Genomic DNA, 20,706 nt, shown 5'->3' on the forward strand with positions numbered 1-20,706 from the left:
CGTGTGTACTTTGCTTTAATTGCATCAGTCATTTCCTCCTGAGTCTCATGTTTCATCAGGTTACATAAATGCTAGATGTTCATTTCACACTGACAGCGGATTAAAGTAGATCTTTTGTTTAATATATATATATATATATATATATATATATCTCACATACCAAATTTTGGAACTACTGGAAGTTCAGTCATGAAATTACAGCCACAGTATTTTGCTTATGGAGCCAGATGTGTGCTTCGTGCATGAGCTACCTACATCCTTGACTTTTTTTCATATCGAATGTAGCTTCAGATATGGATGAAAAAAAATCTTTTCACATATTTTGAGAGGTTTTATTTATTTTAAAGTTTAAGCTTCCACTGTTCAAAAATCATTTATTTTGTGCAATGTCCAGCTATTGGGGAAAAACGAAAAATGACAAAGTAAAAAAAGATTTATAAAAAAAGATTTATTTCTTTGTGGAAGCTGAAATGTATTTATTTTTTTAAAGTATGTGTTCATTTTTGTTGTTAAATTGGGTGAAATTTGACATTCTCATTCTGAGGCCATCGTCACAAACTTTTTTCCTGTCAGATTAAACTACTGATGGCCTTGAGATGGCACAAATCCCCACACGAATTAGTTTTGCAGCAAAAGGATAAATAATACTCATCCAAAGACATGCATGTTAGGTTAACTGGTGATTTTCGATCAATCATCGCTGTGGATGTCATCAAAAATGGAGAATCTTTGTGTTCTCTGGAGTCCAGGGTGTAACCTGTCTCTCGTCCTCTGGGATAGTCTCCAGATGTAAAAGTGTGTGGATATGTTTCATTTTTTAGAAATGTCATGAATTGCTAGATAAGGACCCAAATGTAGACACAAGAGACTGACTGAATAAAAGTTGATATTATATGTCAGATGATGAAAAGTCCAAAATAAGAGAATAAGTAGAAGGAGTGAGGTTAAAAGAAGATGAGACAGCAGGGAAGACAGCACTATTTATACACATGAGAGCAATTAGGAGATGTGGACACAGTAGCGTAACGCGACACAGGTGACAATAATCAAAGCCAGTCAAGCAGATGGGGGAAGTAAAACTAGAAACAAGACACTTGTGACAAGAAACTGTCAAAATAAAACAGGAACTAAGAACCAAAACTAATTGGAAAAATGCAGAAACATAAATTAACTTAACATAAGAGAGCTGAAACAGGAGGACCAAATGATGCTTTCAAGACGGGAAACACTGAGGGAAAAACATTCCTGAAACTAAGACTGACCTATAACAAAAATTAAAGATTTAGAAAAAGCTCACTAAACAAGACTGTAACACAAAACCAGGGCTCATGACAAAACTCCCTGTTACATGCAACAAACTGATAATAACCTTGACCAAGTGCACAGGCTTAAAGGTTAGGCATTTGTAATCAGACCCTAAAATCTCTATCTGCATCTTATAATGTAGATTGTTAAAAACTGCAAAGTTGACTTCCACCTCTGTAAAAGTGTCTCTAACTACATAAATAATTCAAGCATGGCTCTATTTTTTTGGAATTTTACATCATATTGATCCACCGTCCTCTGGAATAAACGGAACGAAATAAAAAAGGGGAAAAAAGGAAGTTAAAAGAAACTGAATGGAATAGCCCGAAAGTAAGTGCCAAAAGTATAACTGGAGCTTAAATCTCAGTGGTATAACAAACACTGCAGCAAAAGGCATGCATGAGGTGTATAGCCAACTTTACACCGGGAACCTCTGGATTAGATCATCATTAGGCAATCTGCCTGAATACAGTCATCCAGTTCAACAGCATGAAAGCACGAAAAAATGAACTGATGAGCATTTCAGATGTTTATCCGTTAGATATAAAAACATTTCTAACCCATTTGATTGCAAAGTGAGCAGAATGAATCGCTAATGTCAGTTGTTCACAAATATTTATGCACTGAGGGTGAAGTTGAAAACCAAGAGCAAAGGTGTCTTTTACTGTTTGCGAACTAACTTTTCATTTGTAAGACGAAGAGGTTGGGAACTACTTTACTCAATCACAGAAAGTGTTGCTGCTGTTAAGCCATCAGTCGTCCTGTGTGTGCGCAGGCAGAGAGAGCCATTCGGCGCATGAGAAGAAGAAGAATGGTCTCACTGACATTCCTCTGTTTTTCCTGGCTGTCTGTTTGCGAGTCATGGTACTTTAGGAGCCAGCATGGCTCCACCAGAGGAGTCCGACTAACCACTGTAATTGTGCCGTGCCGTAGCCGCCTTCCCCAACCCTGGGACTGAACCATGAAATATTTGAAAATGCCGGGGTTAAGAGGGGGGTCGTTGGCAGTGCAATGTGAAATGTGAGACCATAGAGCATCTTTAACAAGGGGGCAGATAGAAAGCCCGCCAGCCAGCCAGTCGTGCAGCCAGGGCACACATTGGAGTTCTCTGAAGGAGAATAATTATGGATGTAAGAGGAGATATTGCGCTGGGAGCAGATCAATAGTGCCCACGTACTGCTAGTGCTGAGGTGAGTATATTTCTGTCACAGCAGGAGAGAGTGCAGGATATCAGCTTGTTGCTAGAGCGACTCACAGAACTTCGAACACCGGCGGGCTTCCCAGATGCCCTTACAATCCCGATGCCCGTCCTCCTCCCATATCACTGCTGCTTGGAGTTTGGCTGGTTGCTTCGCCCCCCCCTCCCCGCCATCTCCAATCCTCTTATCCACACAGAGTTGGCGGGAGGACTTGCCTTTGTCTACTCATGATTGTATTCCCACAGTCCAGACTATACTGTCATGGTTTCCAGTGTCGTTTGGAGGACTCCCCTATTCTCTGGATAAGAAACTGACAAAGGCAGAATCAACAAGCGTAATCTACTCACCCGTACTACCAAATTAATTAGTTGTTCCATGGACAATGAACCTGTGAGCTTATTTTAGAAACGAAAGCGTCCATTTGTTTCCACTTGAAGTGAATGAAAGGATTGTTTTCGCTAATTTACAGTCGTCATGCAACGTGCAAAGTATTTCCTTCTAGATGAGCCATGTGGTTCATTTGCTTTCCCTGCAACACGTATCGCATGGGATCTGTGCATACATGTAGCCTTATTGTTGAAGGGGGCCGTGCCTGCCGTGCAGATTTTGATCTGGAATATGGCCACATTGACAGATACCATATTGAATATCGTCTCAGTTTTTCTATGGCCAGTTTATTCAAAGATCTCATGTCCCCTGTGCGCACAAATGGTTTGAATTATTTTGAGAGGTTTTTTTCCTCCCTGGGTTTTTCATTGTCTGAGGCATGCAAGTCCCTCAAGAGCAGATCTTTGTTTCTCATTAGGAGGTAAATAGAGCAGGCCAAATGCTCGCATGTTTATTATACACAGGAGGGTATGGTCACTGTTCTCAACAGCTCACTGCAGGGGGAAAAAAAAGCTGTTTGCTTTCTTGACCTTTGTCTGCACCGCCTGCAACCAAATGTCTGCTGAATTTACTGGATAATAAGCTGCGAAAAATTGATGGACTGAAAGGAAGTTGGTCTCAGCCTCATCAAAAGTTTTTCCTAAAACACATTTCAACAAAAAGTCATTTATCCAGACAGAAAAATCACCATTCAACATAACCACCATTCAAAGGTCATTATTTGAAGTGAAATTTCCACAGAATAAGACAGCGGCAAAACTATGAAATATGCAAGAGGAAAAACACCAGGATAACCATACTGGGTTGCACAAACATGATAGCAAATTTCCAACATAATAAAAGCAGTTAGCAGGGACCAAGAAGTAGGTTTTGAGGTTTTTGAGCAACATTTGTAACCATTCAGATGACATCTTTGGTTATTTCAGCAAGACAAAAGTCCAAATCAAGCCTCAAGTTTATGCTGCACCAGTTGATTGCAGAACCTTACTGAGAATTAGTACCAAGACAGATTTAGTCCAAGTCAAGCGTCAGGTCTATCATAGCAGATTTCAGGTATAATTTCTTGTCACTGAAGACTCTCAGGACCAGGTCCAGTTAGTCAAGACAAGTCTAAATGACATCTTAGGTAATTTTGCAGTTTTATTAATGTAGTGCCAGTCAGTGACCTCAAGGCACTTTATATTGTTAGGTAAAGCCCCTGCAATAATACAGAGAAAACCCCAACAATCAGATTATCCCCTATGATTAAGGACTTGGCAACAGTGGGAAGGAAAAACTCACCTTTGAGAGGAAGAAACCTCTGGCAGAACCAGGCTCAGTTGGGGTGAGACGAGCGAGACGGTTCAGGTGTTAAACTAAACTTCCTTCTGAATTATGAAAAGAAGAAATAGTAAAATCATTTGGTGTTATCTTTGTATTGCTGTCACTTAAATGTAAGGTTTGTATTTACATTTTGCACAAGTTCCGTTTTTTTTAATAAAGCAGATGTAAACAATAAAGAAAGTCAAAGAAAAATCTATTCAGTAGAAATCAGTAGGCAACCAAGTCATATTTCCAAGAAATACGCAAGTGTGTTTTCATCAGATTCTTATGTTGTTACATTCTTGCCACATAAAAAAGAAATCTCACACACATTCTGTTTTAAGTTGGAATAATAAAGCAGAGGCACGAAGGTAAAGCACAAATACCTTAATATCTCATGAAATGAACAGCATTATTATGTCTTCATGTAGAATCACGTCACTGATTAAAAGAATAGGCTTTCAAGGCCTTCGGCAGCAGGTATTTAATTAGAGGGAACTTAAACTCCACGAATGCTAAACAATTCCTAACTCGCAGTTTCGCCCAAGCATATTATTTCTATCACTTAAATTGTAAGATAAATTGACGTATTGACCCTGAAAAAGGTGCCCCAAAGAACAGGAATCAAGATTGAAATTCGGTTGCTTTTATATGCGTATGAAACGGTAATCCTCTAAGTGTGGAAATTGCAAGTCCTGAAAAATTCAATCAAGTGGACCTTGAGCAAACAAACGTACACCAATAAAAGTTACTGGAGCAAAAGAAAAACTTCACTTAGGAAGACAAAAGCGAGTTGGGTTAGCAGATTTCACATTATAAAGGCAAGAATGGAGGTGCTGATTTAATTTGCTGGCTCACCTTTAGAGTCAAAGAGAAGTCATATCTATTGGGCCAAGATCGTTGTAAGCACGGAGATGAATCTTTATTTATTTAAAATATATATATATATATTTTTTTTTTACATAGCACAGTATTACAAAGTTAGTGTAGAAATATGTACAGTTTAGAGCACCATATTAAATTTACAGCAGGGACCAGTGGTGAGCATACCAGAAGTATGGACAGATGTAGAAGAATATGGTGATCTGTGAGTTTTAGCATTATCAGAGAAGCAACCAAAGAACCAAAGAAAAACAGCATCTTCCCCAGTATAGAGGCCTGCAAGGACAAAGAAAAAATACGAGGCAACACTAATATAGGATATACATGAATGCAGAGGAGAGAGCAAGACAGCAAAACACACTAAAGATTATGGAGCAAAAAGATACAGATCCAAAACATCTGGAATAATTCGCTAGAGAAAGCTAGAGGAGGCAGAGAGATCAGTATCAAGACAACCTATGGTCCAGCAAAGAGAAAAAAAAACAAAAAGAGGACAGAAAAAAAATCGTGCTGTAATTTGAGTTCTTTGAGACTCACAAGGACCAAAAAAGTTGTTTAATAGCTGCTCTTTCTGAGCTAAAACACTTCATCCACTGTTTTTTCTTCATCCGCTTCCTCGAGAGATAACCGGTTTCTGGTAGTCTGACGTTGTGTACTGACCCCTTGTTTGAGTCCAGAGGTGAGATGTGTGATAGAGGCCCTCAGCGCTGATAAGGCCATCAGGCTGATAACTAACTCCCCCCAGCACAAAGCTACCACTGCTGCTGCCACTGCTTCCATTAGCCCCAGCAGATGCACTGAATGCCCATCTGGTCCCTCCTGCTCTATCTAAGGTTACATCCTATGTTCGGAGCTCCTTATGCAAACCCTGCTTTCCCTGCTGTGATTGCTATCAGAGAAGATATTTATGTAGTGCACATGTTTCTGATTGTTTAACCTTTGGACCTGTGCTGTAGGTGCTGTTTCCATCCCCATAGGCTTACTACCGCTCTCCTGCCCTTGTAGGTAGACCAAGAAAGATGGGAGCAGATGCTGTTGCTAGAGGTGTATAATGCACTGACAGGCGAGGGCACTGCTGAAATTGGACACATGAAAGCTTCAGTCTAACTGTGCGCTTGCTTTTAGATTTAAAAAAAATAAATAACTCAGCTCAATGATTTTTGGTTATTTCCTTTATTCAGGCTATTTTATTCGCAAGAAATGTCAGATAAATTGGCTTATTATCGTGCCACCAGTGATGATAATTTTACCCTGTATTGTTCTTTAGCAGAACTTTGTCAGCTTAATTTCCAAAAACCAGAAAGAAAAAGAAGTCAAATTTCTAAGCACGGTTGCCCGACTCCAACCTATGTTGATGGGTACACCAGCAAAATCTGAGAAAACAACATAACCTGTTGAGAGACATATTTCACAATATTTTTTTAGAAAAATATGTATTACACCAGTGTAGAGTAAAACAAGGAGTAAAAAATCAGCTAAACTTGGAAAAAATCAAATCTAGTCTTTGTCAGTTTGGCCAAATTTGTCAATAAAAAAAACATAAGCTCTGGGGTGCATATGTTTATTTGAGACTTAGCTGTCTTCATACCATAGATAATCTTGTAGACAGCAGATGGGAAAAAGGTTGTTTTTTTAAAAAAAAATCAGTTTTGACAGGTGTTTTTGTGAGTCATGTTTTTTAACAACTGTCCTTCAAGATATGTATAAATAAAAAACAAAGATAATAGAAAACAGTTTTAGGTGATGAAATAATGTGCAAGTGTTAAGCCATATATATATATATATATATGTGTGCTAAATGAAAAGTTATTTTTCTAAAAGAACACAAACAGGTGGGATACTGCAAACATCGTTACAAATGATATTCTCAGAATATTGTCCCAAGGTTGACATACAGGCGATAAAGGTGTCTCTCCTATACTTTAGGGAGAAAATCATCCTTTCCCCCACAATGTCCATCCATTGTTTAAGACTTGGAGGGTCTGGTTTATAGCATTTCTTTCTGATAACTTTTTTTTTTTTTTTTTTTACCATCACTGAGCAATATTTACACAATGAGAAACATTCTCTTTAGATACACCCAAAGCACAATGGCATGACATGTACAGTGTAGGAATTTTATAACCTAGCATCTTTATTAGAGTTTCCCTTCCAAGGAGACAGACTATCTTGTAAATTTTAAGAGGTCTTGAGCAATAATTGCCAAGGTTTTCTGAAGTTCAAAGTTTTTATGTGGACATTGGCTACTTTTTCACTCGTTTTCATTTCAGTCCTTGTAGCTAAACGTTTTCAGTGGAATGGTTTTGTTTTTGTTTTTTTTGGTTCTATGAGCATAAAAAGGCACCTAACTCAATGGGAGCACCACTTTTAAAATTTTAGGGACCTTGTTACAAGCAGGCTGTAGCAAAAATACACGAGTTGTTCCCATTTCTTTAGTCGAAGTTATGAGAAAAGCCAAATATAACGTTTAACAGGCATAAAATAGCATTTTTACACCAACAAGGTGATTCCCAAAGAGCTGTTAGCGGAAAACTTGGCATATCTCGTCATGGTGAGGAGCATATCTTTAAAGGTTTTAGGAAACTGGACATCTATACTATATACCTGTACTACAGCAGATAAATAAAATCTCCATCAAAGTTCAGTTAATCCATCTACTGTTCACTAAAATGTCATCAGAAGTGGTCTCAGTGGAAGGGTGGCTGTCAAGAAGCCATTCTTAAGGAAGGGTTGAGTTATAAAAATTATATAAGACCTGGACTGAAAGTTAGTGGCAACAAGTCTGAAGGAGTGATGATTTCCAAATTGATAGTTTGAGGTCAGGAGAGATGTACAACAGTGAATGTGTACAGCCATCTGTAAAGCACGGTGGAGGTTCAGTCATGGTTTTGTGCTGCAGTTCATGCAGCGGTGTTGGAGATCTTGTCAAAACTGATGAAATTAGGAATGCAGAAAAGTACCGACTAATTTTGATCCACCATAAAAAATATATATTTTGGAAATGGCTTCATTCCCGACCTCCCCAGGCCCAGACTTCAACATTATTGAAGCAGCGTGGGTTCATTTTGACAGAGAACGGAACAAAAGGAAGCCAACATCCAAAGAAGAGCTTTGAATGTCCTTCTGGAAGCCTGGAGAACTATTCCTTAAGGTTACTTAAAAGAACTGACCAGAAAGCTTGCCTAAGAGAGTTCAGGCTGTGCTGAAGAGTAAATGCGGCCTTACCAAATATTGACTGAATATTGCCTCTTATAGTGTCTTTCCATGATGTTTCTACATGTTTCAATGAATCACTGTACCTATTTCCAATTTTGCTAGCAAAACATAAAGAAATGAGGCGTGACTCAAACACATTTCAGAGTTTGAGAAAGCTCTTCTGTGGATTTGATTAAAGCGGTTGATGTAAGTTTATCTATAAACATACACTGACTTGCAGATTAAAATCTGAGCGATTGCACTTGAATGTACGAAAATATCAAGGCGAAGATGAAACATGCCACTTAATGGCTCAGTAAAACTTGAAGTGAAATACCATCAGCTGCTGTTGAGTAAATTCCCAGAGGCAGTAAAAGCGACTCCAGGCTTTCTGGAGTGTGTTGTTCCTGCGTGTGTTTACCCCCATGTTTGTGGCATGTCATGCTTGAGCAGAATTGCTGCATTCTCCTGGGAGCTTCAGGAGGGCTCGGTACAGGTGATTTATTCATCCTAATCTGTCCCGCACAGTAGCAGGGCGCTGCCTTCTTTCCACCCAGCATGAGTGAGTTGCTATCAGCTTGCATGATCGTTTTAATAATCACCTGTGGTTGTTATCCGCCCGCATATCTTTGAGGTGGCAGCTTCCTGTTCGGCAGCACCTGGACTCGTGCTGAGGGCTGACATCCTGACATCCAGGAGGAGATATGTTTGTGACCCCGAGGCCACGTCAAGGACACTGATGCTCCCCTCCGATGTCATCGTCTTGATTAGTTATTCAGTCTCCAACCCCCCCGCCCCACCCGCCCACCCACTGCCCTGTAATGTATACTGTAGTAATCTGACTGGAAACACTTGAGTTGAATGCCAGATGTTGTTTATACTGGGCATTTATGAAAGCTGTCTGACTCGCCTGAGTGATGTCTTACGCTGACATGTAGGGAATGACAAAAACACGCCATATGCCATTGTTATATACATATACTTATATCTGTAAGTAGTGATAAGTGGCTGAATTATTTGACGTGTTATAACCCAGTCATGCTCACGTTATTTTAAATGGTTTCTAAAGATCAGTCATTTCCAAATATCATTACAGGCGTGATCATTTCTACATATAGAAAACTGTTGTCTTCTTTATGGTTCCTTAAAACCTTAAGGTATTTGAAATGAGCCGCTATATAGAGGAAGAAGAAAACAGAGGTTTTGGTGTGAAAAACTTGTCAGGGCTGCACCCAGGAATAAAAAACCACAACGTCAAATACAATTCAATTTCTGCCTCTGCATCGCTTGGGCTAACGGTCAAATAAATGCTTATTTTCTGAGTAGCCTGGGGGAGTTCGCTTTTCAGCTTATCAACTTTTATTAACCTTAGCACTGAGGTTTGCTCTTTGATTTAGATTCTTTAAAACACTGAAATTGGATTTTTTTTTTCCCTGACGCACTCCTGCTGTGACATATGCTCGACAACTTGTTACACAGAGGAGGAAAAAACCTCACTACTTGCTTTGTTTTGTTTGGGGTTTTTTTTTTTCTACTGGGAATATTTTATCCTGGAAGCTAACGACTCAGACAGTTTTATTAATTTCTTTTCTCTTGGGTGTCCTTATATGTAGTGGTACTTTAACTGGCAATGCATTAAATGATTTGGATAGGATAGGAATTGAGAACCGGTTCAAATTGTCCAATCTTTTGGAATCAAATTCATTATGAGGTCTAGCAACACCTGTAGTATACACGCTTAACTGCCACTTTATTAGTTACAACTGCTGGTTAATGCAAATCAATTTTTCCACACATCCATTCTTAAAGAGAATCATCTGAAAAAGAGAAAATATCCAGGGAGCAAAAGTTCTTTGGGTGAAAATGTCTTTATGATGATCAAAGAAAAATATCCACACACGCAGTGAGCTGATAAGAAGGCAAAAGCAACTCAAGCAAATACTTGTTACAGCCAGGGCATGCAGAAGAGCATCTCTGAGCATCTCATGTCAATCCTTGAAGCTGATGGGCTAAAGCAGCAGAAGACTACGATGGGTTTATCTCGTATTTGCTGGGAACAGGGAATTATTTGCAAATAGTAACATTGCTTGGTCTGACAAGCCCCAGTTTGAGTTGGTAGGGTCAGAAATTGGTATAAACAACATTAAAGGATGGCTTGTATCAACAGTTTAGGTAGATGGTGGTGTAAAGATGTAGGGGATGTTTACTTGGCTCAGTTAGAACCCATTGGTACAAAGTAGGCACAGTTTAAAGAGTATGTTGCTGACCATGTCCATCTGTATGAACACAGTGTATCCACCTACTGATGGCTGCTTCCATGTCACAAAGCTCAGATCATCTCAAACTGATTTCTTGAAGATGATAAGTTCTTTGTACTCAAGTGGCCTCCACATTCACTTGATATCAATCTAATAGAGCACCTCTTGGTTGTGGTGAAATAAGAGATTGGCATCGTGGATCTGCAGCAACTGTGTGTTGCTACCATGTCAATACTGACCAAAATCTCAGAGCATCTTTTTAGCACCAGTTCATCTGAAAAATTGATGCGGTATTGTTAAGGTGTGCATGATAAAGTGTTTGGTGAGTGAACAAACTTGGCCTTCATCAGGATCATCATAAACCATACCGTATACAACATTTATATTAAGATATGGACTGAGTAGAAGAAGAGAAATATGTATCAGTTACATTCGCACACAAATACAGAAAACGTGATTAATTCCATATTTGATCCATAAACTGGAGGAGGGAAATTACAGAGTGGAATTTGTTTTGCCCCCAGGTTTTTTATTGACGTGTACATTACTAAAATGAACTTTAAATAAATAAAAATCTTCAAAAAAATAAAAAAATACACTTATAAAAGTTTTTTTTGTTCTATTCCGAGAAACAAAGATGACTGTGGTGATTCTGAAAGCTTGTGTAGGCCTCTTTTTCCCCCCTAAAAGGTCAAATTGATCAGGAAACTCTAACGGAATAAAGAAAGAATAAAGTCTTAGGTTTCATTCATAATGGTGAACAAATGGAAAATTATTATTCAACTTTGCAGTTTCCTTCAGCACTTTTTTTTTCACTTATTATCTTTGTTCCCCAACCATCTACCCAAACCTACACGTTTTACACGTTGCTCCACAACTGAAAAAAATAACACCAGAGCCTATTTACAGCAACTATTTCATTAAATTAATGTAGCATCCCAAGAGCCAGACATTTCTACAATAAGCTGGTAGAGGCCAAAACTGAGCTAAAAGCAGAGGATTACATTCTTGTGGCCGATATATGATTCCAAATACTGGAAATTGTCCTCTGTCTATGGGCTATGTAAATAACTTACTTTTTTGCTAACAAGATTGTTTGTAGTCATATGTTCATAGCTTGTTCACTTCCCCCAGGCGACAAAAGAAATTGCAGTTGACTGCAGGTTTCTCAGATTGAATGCAAAATCAGCAGTTTAACTTCATTAAAAGGAGGGAGGGGGGAAAATGTCTATACGATATAAATAACTTCACAGAAAATATGCAACATACAGCTTTTGCTCTGACTGTTTAAGGCCCGCTAGGCTCCTGTCACTTACAGTGTCATAAAAAACAAAGTGTTAAACTTTGAAAACTGCCCTTTGCATGAAGTGTGTATTTCCTCTTTCATTTTGCTTGGCAAAGAAATTGTAGACTCCCGCCACCCCCCCGACGGGGCTCTGGATTATTAGCTTAAGCTCTCTAAAAATATCCCTTTGACTGTTTAAGCCTCTGACAGCAGCAACATCTCACACATTCTGATAGCTTTATACTAACTATGGCTGCAGAGGGCTCATGCACTCTGCCTGCTTTGTTATCTTTTACCTTGTTTGCCCGAAGAGGAGAAGGAGGAGAACATGCAAGCCCTGAGATCTGCAAGAGTCCTCTCTCTCTGTCTCTCTTTTTTGGAATCGGACTCGAAGGAGATCATGAAAGGCGAGCGTGCAATCACAGCAATCTCCGAACAAACGAGATGCTTTTTCTTTTCCCCCTCCTTTCTTTTGAGCACGAGAGGATTTCGCCCAGATGTCACTCCAAGCACTTGTCATTGCTGCAACAGCTGTAGAAGCACATGGGCCGTCATTTTAAAAACCGTCTACCACAACATCCCAAAACAGCACATGTCAACACGCGCAGCCTGAAACATAAGATTTTTGAATATTAACGCTATAAGCTCCTTAAGGAACAGTGGCTTTAATTGCCCATCGCTCCAGTTTTATTGGCTGTATGGGTAGTCTCGGTAATTGCATATTTACCGCCATGCAATATTTATCATAGCAGTATATTAGTTTTAGCCGAGCTTTACAGCGCAACATATTTTTGATGCTGGCATTCATAACAACTAGAAATTAATAAATTCCTAAAAGGGATTACACTGTACACATGTGGCTCATAGACATTGCTTCAATTATCTGTTCTTCTTACACCCACACTCTCTCGATAGGCTTTTCTCACAAATATTATAGCTGCTAACTAGAGAGAGAGAGGCAGAGCCATGCACTGCTCGGCAGCACTATAGTTATTCCAGCCTTCACTCGTGTGTCTCTTAAATGCTTTGATATGAAATATTGCTGTTTTGACAAGACATTTTTCCAGGCTGCTCTTGTCCCTGCGCGATGCCTCGTGCTAGTTGGTGATGGAGCGTTCCTGAGGAGAAAAGTCAATATGTGGTTGTAAATAAAGGAAAATAAATGTGAGACCCAAGCCCTCGATAGATTGAAAAGGCAAAGAGAGGTTAAAAGAGAACACTACCTTCTGCTGATTACAGAACTGCTTCTCGACTACAGCAGCTAATTGTCTAGCCTGTGTGTGTGAGGGGCGCAGGGTGGGGTGATGAATTGACATATTGCTGGTGCTGTGATGTTGATCCAAGCCAGGGAGCCATGAGGCTTTCCTCCAGGGACCAGTAACCTTATTGTTCCATGTCATCTCCTCCCCTTCTGTTTGAGGACCAGGTTGTCAACCTCTCCCCAAGGTCACACAAACACCACACCCCCTCCCATACACCCCCTCCTCCTGCAGATAATTGGATTATTTAGAATCATAGCATCAACTTATTATCCTGTCTGGGGTCAGAAGTGAATTTAGTGCAGGAGGTTGTCTGTCACAATTTGTGACATCGTTCGGAGCTGACAGGCAACGGCTTCTGTCATCAGTTAGAGGATCGTAACACGGCCTATTTATTACTCACATGTTGTACATCACAGCTTACCACACTGCAGATAATGTTCATGTTCTTGGAAGACAGCTTCATTGTTTTTTTACATTAACGACTGCACAATATGACGAATTAATTATAGCAGTAGTTAGTACTGCTTTTCTGAGTGTATTTAAATGCATCATTTATTGGTTAATTTTTTTGGGGTTTTTTTTAATGTATATTTTCATTTTCCAGCCGATGCCCATTTCAGATATGGTTCATTTGGCATTCAGTTGGTGGTTTATCTCTTTTATATAATATAAAACATTATTTAGATACTTAAAAGGTTTTACTTTGAAGTTGTTCCCGTAAATATTTTTCCATTGGTTTTAATTGTTTTGTGCATTAAATTTAAATATATTTTTGCATTTGTAATTTTACAGAGAATGCATTAAAATGTTTTTTACAGTGTATTTAGCTGCTAAATATACTTTGTTATAGAAGTAAACTTTAAATGTACATAGTTTCTGTGAGCCCTGTAATGCTATAAGTGTATTATTTTTAGATTTTTTTTTTACTAACACCAGCTTGTACCTGCGACCACTGGGAGACTACATTAAAATATGAAACGGCGTCAGTGAGCGGTTTTCGCGATTAACTCGCTACAGCCTGCATAAACGTTTAAGTGCACCTGTTAGGAGACTAAAGCAACATAAAGTGGGCGCTGAATGCCTGCAGTGTTGGGGATTCCCACACACTAGCACATATTCATGGTTTCAGTGGTGGTTTCAAGGCTGGAGGCTGATGGGGTGTTATCTCACGCTGCTCTGGTAAGATGAGATGATGTCAGGCTGTAGTTTAAATGGGTGGGCTGCACGCCTATTAAATCAGGAGTTGGCAGAACAACACTAACTCAGGTTACTTATTCTCAAGTGAAAATGGCCAGACATGCGAGGAGCGGAGGGAAGCGAGATGTCTTTACTTCACGTCTGGTGTGCGACACTGTGCTCTGTTTGTGACTCTGTAATTAACTGCTCATTTGTCTGTGTCTTATCTTTTCCAGGAGGCGGCCACGTTTGCCAAAGAGCTGGGCTTTGAGGTGAGTTGACCAGCAATTGCACACTAAAAAGATCCTAAAGGTTTATTTTTGCTGATAATGAAGTTCTTTTTGGACAGTGATTGATGTGCTATTATACTCTCCAGGCCTTGCAGCAGTTGCTATGGAAACCTGGCAGTCGTCATGGTTTCTTTGTTCAGCCAGCTCTCTGTTATGACGCACTCTGCTAGGTCTGCACCCAACATCGCCTACAGATGTTATTTATTGAATTTTGAAAAGCCTCTTGGGAAGCTGAGAAGTTGGGCATGGTTTCAAGCTTTTCTCTGCAGGCGTGGGGCTCATCAGGTTGCCTGGTTAAAAAGCCTCCTCATTATCTTCATTGCACTCAGGGATCGCATACTGTATGTCTCCTCTTCACTGCCATAGCATTACACTACACTGAGCGCGCACCGTCGTCTTTTAATAACCAAATTACAGCCACCTGTGATTTTGGATTATGGAAATGAAGATTACAGAAAGCACGGTGTGTTTTAGCGTGGGGCTGCCTCTTAAGTGTAAAGTGAACGTTCCCTTAGTCTATTTTTTCCTCGTGTTTTTGCATATTCCTTCCATTGCTATTTAAATGCAAAAATCAAAACACAAATAGCCGATATGCGAGGCTTTTTTTTCTTCCCTTCACATGGGCTCAGGTATTTTAAGTGCCTTCTCTCTTTCAGAGGTAGCGCTGCCTTGAATATGTCTCTGCTCTGTGTGAGTAATTGTCATCCAGAATCACTAACGGTGTGATCAACGTGACTGGAATAGAAATGCAATCCTGATGGCAGTGACAGGTTTAAGAGAGGAGAAGGGATGAAGGCGGAGGTGGTGGTGCTGTAGGGGGGTGGTGGAATTGGGGAGGTGTTAGTAATGGAGGGGCCTCACATGGAAAAAAAACCCCACAAAGGGCAAAGTGAAGACTCTCCTAGTAGTTACAATTCTTTGACATTTTCCGTGTCAACCTGATTTGGCAGAACACTCTGCGAAATTGCATTGGATGAATGTGATTTCTCAGATAACATCGGTGGTGTGTACTGTACTTGGCGCATTTCTAGATGGCTGTGGTTCAAAGATGTTTTCTTCACCGCTTTTTTTTTTCTCCTCTCGTCACTTTCTGGTGACAGTTTTAAACTTTGCTGGTACAGGCCGGCTCCCGTAGACCAGTCATACCCTGGCAAGTCCTCAAAAATATGAATATGCACAGTTTTAGCCTGTAAAACTTTGATTCAACCCGGAGATGGGGGATTAATTGTTAAGGCAGTGTTAGCGGAGGAAATTTGTTTTTTTGCAAATACACAGTACACCTGTATGAGTTCATATGGATATGTTTTGTCATCTTTACATAATGTATAGAGGTCAAAAACGGCCCAAAAAATTTCGAAAAACTCCAAAATTTTCACAGTTTCCTTGTACATGTACAATGACAATAAATGGCTACTCTACTCTACTCTATTATAAAAAAAAAACTAAACTAAATGCTAATAAAAAAAACAATTAATAATCTTATTATTTTTTGTTTTTACATTTATACTTACTCGTTATTCAAACTATGCATATAGGTTATGAACAAATATTCTATTAAAGTACGGAAATATAATTTAAGTCTCGTTTTATATATTTAATACCATGATAGTTATGCTTTTTTAATTATTATTTTTAGAAAGGTTTTTTATCATATATTTAGATGGATTTTGGGATATTAATAACACATTTTTTTAAACTACTTACTGTATTTATTTATTTACTTTTTTAGGTTTTTCTGGTCTCCATAATTTAAAATGTCATATATTAATTAAATAAATTAATTTTAAGACTCATTTATAAGCTTCCACAAGTAATTAGATTAAAAAAGTCTTGCAAGTCTTACAAGATCCACTTACCAGAAATTTTGAAGAGCTTTCAGCCTTATCCGATTGCCTTTAGCAGCAGAAGGCATTTGTTCGATTCATAGTTCAGTGGCAGCCTCTGATGCCATAGAAAACCACCTGTTAACCATATTCTAATGGTTTGAATTGCTTTAAAAAGTAAAATAAAGTTGGCTTGTGTTCAAAGCAGAGTAGGTTTTCTTGAAAACATCAATATTCAAACAATCATTTTTACCTTACAATTATTTTATTATTATATTCTATCATTTGTAGTTTTTTATTTTAGTCTTATAGCCAAAAACATTAGTTCTTTAACATTTGCCGACTCAAAAGAAGACAAAAAGTTAGACTTGCTGTCTGAAACGAAACATATGAAGGCCACTGAGGTCGATTGAAGTTCAGTAAAAGTCCGGGTTAATTGGGGAAGGTCGGCGCTTTTGAGGGAACTATAATTGGATTCTATGACCCTAAAGCGCCGCATGATGTACTTTGAGTGTATCCCGAAACACTGTTATCATCACATTATGGATGACTAACAAAAATGACAGCAGCCCTTCTTCAGCTTAAACACAAGATAAAAAGCTTTCCTCTCCAAAACAGCAATCAGCAGATCTGAACACAGTCGCCTGATTGTGATCTGTTTCCTTTAAATGCTCAAAGAACTCAGCATCACAGCTCTAATTGAATCTCTCCCTCGCAGTGTTTCTCAAGCAGCATGCAGTGGAAACGATCAGTTTCTCACTGGCTTCAACACAGAAACACAATTTAACACCCTTGTAGAGCTTTCATATTTCACGGTTTGTTGATTTATGTCTGATCAATTGCCTCACAATTGTAAATATTGCCATTTGTCAGTAGTAAACCAAATTGACCATATCATTTGTCAAGTCATTTGTCTGCACTCGCGCTGAACGTTATTTTTCTGTATCGTTTTGCCCCGGGAGCTTGTCAGGTAAGTGTTTCTGCCTGGCAGAAAGGAGGAAGTTAAGTTAAGTGTGCTTGTACGTGTAAAGAGTAACCCAGGAGATCCAATTGTAGCACGTCAAAAGTTTTTTATACTAAAGCGAGCAAGGATGAAATCTCAAAATATGTAGGGAAGTAAACATTCAATTAGAAAATTATTTCTAAATCACGTGTCCGAAAGTGGACCAGTAGCGAGTCTCACAGCTTCCTGTCTTGTCTTTTAGTCATCTGTTGGTTTGTTTCCAAAAGACACAAACTTGAGCTGCAGTGACTGGCGTGTTCGTCATCACTGCTACTGGGCGAGTTTAAAGAAGCTGATCGCACCCTTGACCCCCCTCTTTGTGGCTTTGCTATAAAAGTGCTCACTCTAGAAGTGATAGTTATCTATATGGGAGCTGGTGATAGACTGAAAAAACCTCCTTCAACAAGAAACACTGTGGATTGTAACACTGCAGGCCAGTAAGCTTTCAAGTCTGAACAACAAGGTAGATTTTCTGCATTTTTAATTTTTTTTGGTAGTTTATTTTCTGACTAGTAGTTGGAAGATACTTTGAAAACTTAAACACTAGCACTTGGTGATGTTTTATGTAGTTCACTTTAGCGTAGCTTTAACGATAGCTTCCGATGTGATAAAGTTGGATATGCTGGGTTTCCATTTGACACATTTAGTGTGATAAGCTTAGGAATGAAACACCTTGTAAAACAAAACTCTTTACAGAAAACATTTACACCCTTTTTACTATTTTATGTATGTAGCACACAACTTATTTACCTTACAGATTTACTTTTGTTGATACTAAAGCTACTTTCAGCTGCTCCATTATTCACACATTCACACAGGTAGCTCTACATATATTGGATCTGCAGGTGTGCCGGACGCCCTTCCTGAGGCCGTTCTTGATGGTTTGGTGGCTTTTTCTGGGATCAAACCAGCACTAATAAAGTGTAAAGCACTAATTTATTTATTTTGCAAAGCACTTATTGTGATTTTTTTCAACATGGATTGGATATTTTCTTTTATTTTTATGGGTTGCGTACCATGTCATGGGTGTTGGCTGACTGTTTGCGTCTTTGTCAGATCCTAATGAAGAGTCGTGTGAGGTTTCTTTTCCTGCTGAACTGCTTGAAAAGTAAACTTAAAATATCATTTTACTGAAGAGCACCTGTTGAATCAGCCATCAGAGCCATGTGGCACTTCTTTTCTTCCTTTTTTTGTAAACTTGTGTTTGTGTTATTGTGTGCCCTACCACCTCTGGCCTTTAGAACATTTTAGCTCCTAAAAGCTGAGTGGAGCCCCTTTTTTTTTTTATGTCAGTGAACATAAAACCCAAGGGTGACAATGTGCCGAAGCCTTGTGTGGTTTTGCATTCAGTGTCTGGAGGAGTGCTTGTGGTTACATCCAGTCACAGTGACAAATTGCTCTTTTTTTTCGCCGTCGTCTGCTAACGGCCTCTGTATTAACCTCACCATTAGCACTTACTTAGAGTGTTACACCCATTTTTCCTCAGCCCTGGGTCTCCCTGGACCTCTCAGGCCTGATTAAAGGGCGTTTGGGAAGCATTTAAAGGTGTAAAAAGCTCATTGGTTTGAGTGAGCCAGTGAGCCTGGTGGTACTGGGCTGGAGCCCATCTTTCTGATTACTCCCATAATCACAGTATTTGCTCACCCCTGAAGGTGCTCAAGCGTTCGCTTTGATACAGATGCTAGAGGCATCTAGTATCCCTAATGCTAGCTCCTCAGTGTGCTGTATTACAGAAAAGCAGTCCACCCCACTGCGAGACGGCGATAAAGACGTTCTACCTGCTCATAGTACATCATGATGAGTTAATAATAAAGTAGCACTGACAGGTGTGGGTTTTTTTATCCCTCTCATGATCAAAGGCAAGCACTCTGGAGAGTTCTGTCGTCTCCAGGCGAGAATATCCATTCAGTGCAGATGCTGAGGAGAGATGGCCTGTTTCAGGAAGAGAATGATACAGTACACGCACCACCTATCCCTTCAGCTTGCAGAAGTAGCTTTATCTGACAACAGCATATCTTAACACGCTTATTTTCATCTCACTTAGGGAATATGACATTCTAATATTTTCGCAATTCTCCAGTAAGTGCGTGGAAGCCTCATTGAGCGTCCCTATTGATCTGTTTCGAAATGGGTTCACAGCCCATCTGGTTTCATTATCACTTTGATCTGTCTGCCTGGATTGGAAAAATCTGACCTCTCTCAGTCACACGCGTGATCTTTGATTAACTCTTCAGAAATTGCTCCTCATGTTGCATTCGCTCGACTCGACACATTCTCACCCGGTGGTCTGGTGTTTTTCACAGACAGACGACATCGCAGAGATTGCAAAGAAAACCCAAAACCTCCCCAAGGAGAACACGAAGAGGCAGCGAGTGGTGGTCTTCACCCAGGGCAAGGACGACACCGTCGCAACTGTCGGTATGCCATTTTTCTTTTCAGGGTTCTTTTTTTGTCTGCTTATCTACACACATTTTCCACTCGAAGCCATCCCATCTTTGGCCCCTTTTGGACATCTTTACCCTTCACTTAAACCTCATATCTCGAAGCTGCAGAACACAGCCTTAAATAGATGCTAGATCTCTGACTGAAGGGAGCAGAATGCTATCAGTAATTTCTTTGAAGTTAAGCTCCAATATTGACACCAGATGTTTCAAAAAAAGAATGCTTGCACTACATTCTGTCATTTCAGAGCATAAAAGAAGCGTGGGGGATGCAGAGAGCAGGCATTGATTTGTGAAGTACTTCTAACTTTGTCTTGGACAGACTCCAGGCCAGTCCTCAGCAATTTTTAATGCTTCAACTCTTACATCCTGCCCTATTTTTCTTTCCTTTTTTTTTTGCAAAATGCTGGCAGAGTGACCTTGGGGAGCGGTTGACAGAGCTGCCCCTCAAATCAATCCAGTTTCCTTTGATACAGGGCATATTTGTTAACAGGACATTAAATGGCAGTGTCATCATAACTGAGCAGGGGTTGCAGGTTTAAGCAGCGTGAGGAGAGACGATAGTTTCCGATTACTGCTGGAAGCCTTTGCCTTTGTTTGGAGCCACGGGGCGTCTCTCCTCATTGCCCTTGCAGTTCAGTTCCGACTAGTTGTGCATGGGGAGAGATAGCCTCAGGTAAAGACTCCATCATATCACTCATCGCTGGGGACTGCGGAGAGGCAGTGCAACAGCAAGAGTGTTAGCGCTGCAGGACAGTGTCCTCACATGTGTCCAGCGTTCTCAATTTCATCCTGCTGGAAAGAGTACAGTGGGGCAAAAAAGTATTTAGTCAGCCACCGATTGTGCAAGTTCCCCCACCTAAAATGATGACAGAGGTCAGTAATTTGCACCAGAGGT

The 20,706-nt window shown here is 39.7% G+C and overlaps 1 protein-coding gene across 5 annotated transcripts in view; it reads left to right on the forward strand.

Moving 5' to 3' along the window:
• adkb (adenosine kinase b) overlaps window positions 1-20,706 on the forward strand; it is a 126,173-nt gene that overhangs the window by 91,871 nt on the left and 13,596 nt on the right. For 4 of the 5 annotated variants that reach the window (XM_005919625.3, XM_005919623.3, XM_042219722.1 and 1 more), the window contains 2 exons: window positions 14,488-14,523; window positions 19,671-19,785. In XM_005919625.3, the coding sequence (XP_005919687.1) occupies window positions 14,488-14,523; window positions 19,671-19,785 (151 nt within the window). Of the gene's footprint in view, window positions 1-14,487; window positions 14,524-19,670; window positions 19,786-20,056; window positions 20,660-20,706 lie in introns of those variants that run through there. The other variant, XM_005919626.3, reaches the window with a different exon arrangement.

This window comes from Haplochromis burtoni, unplaced genomic scaffold (assembly GCF_018398535.1).
Source record: "Haplochromis burtoni strain Fernald_Lab_line unplaced genomic scaffold, NCSU_Asbu1 Contig_37, whole genome shotgun sequence".
Classification (NCBI taxonomy): domain Eukaryota; kingdom Metazoa; phylum Chordata; class Actinopteri; order Cichliformes; family Cichlidae; genus Haplochromis; species Haplochromis burtoni.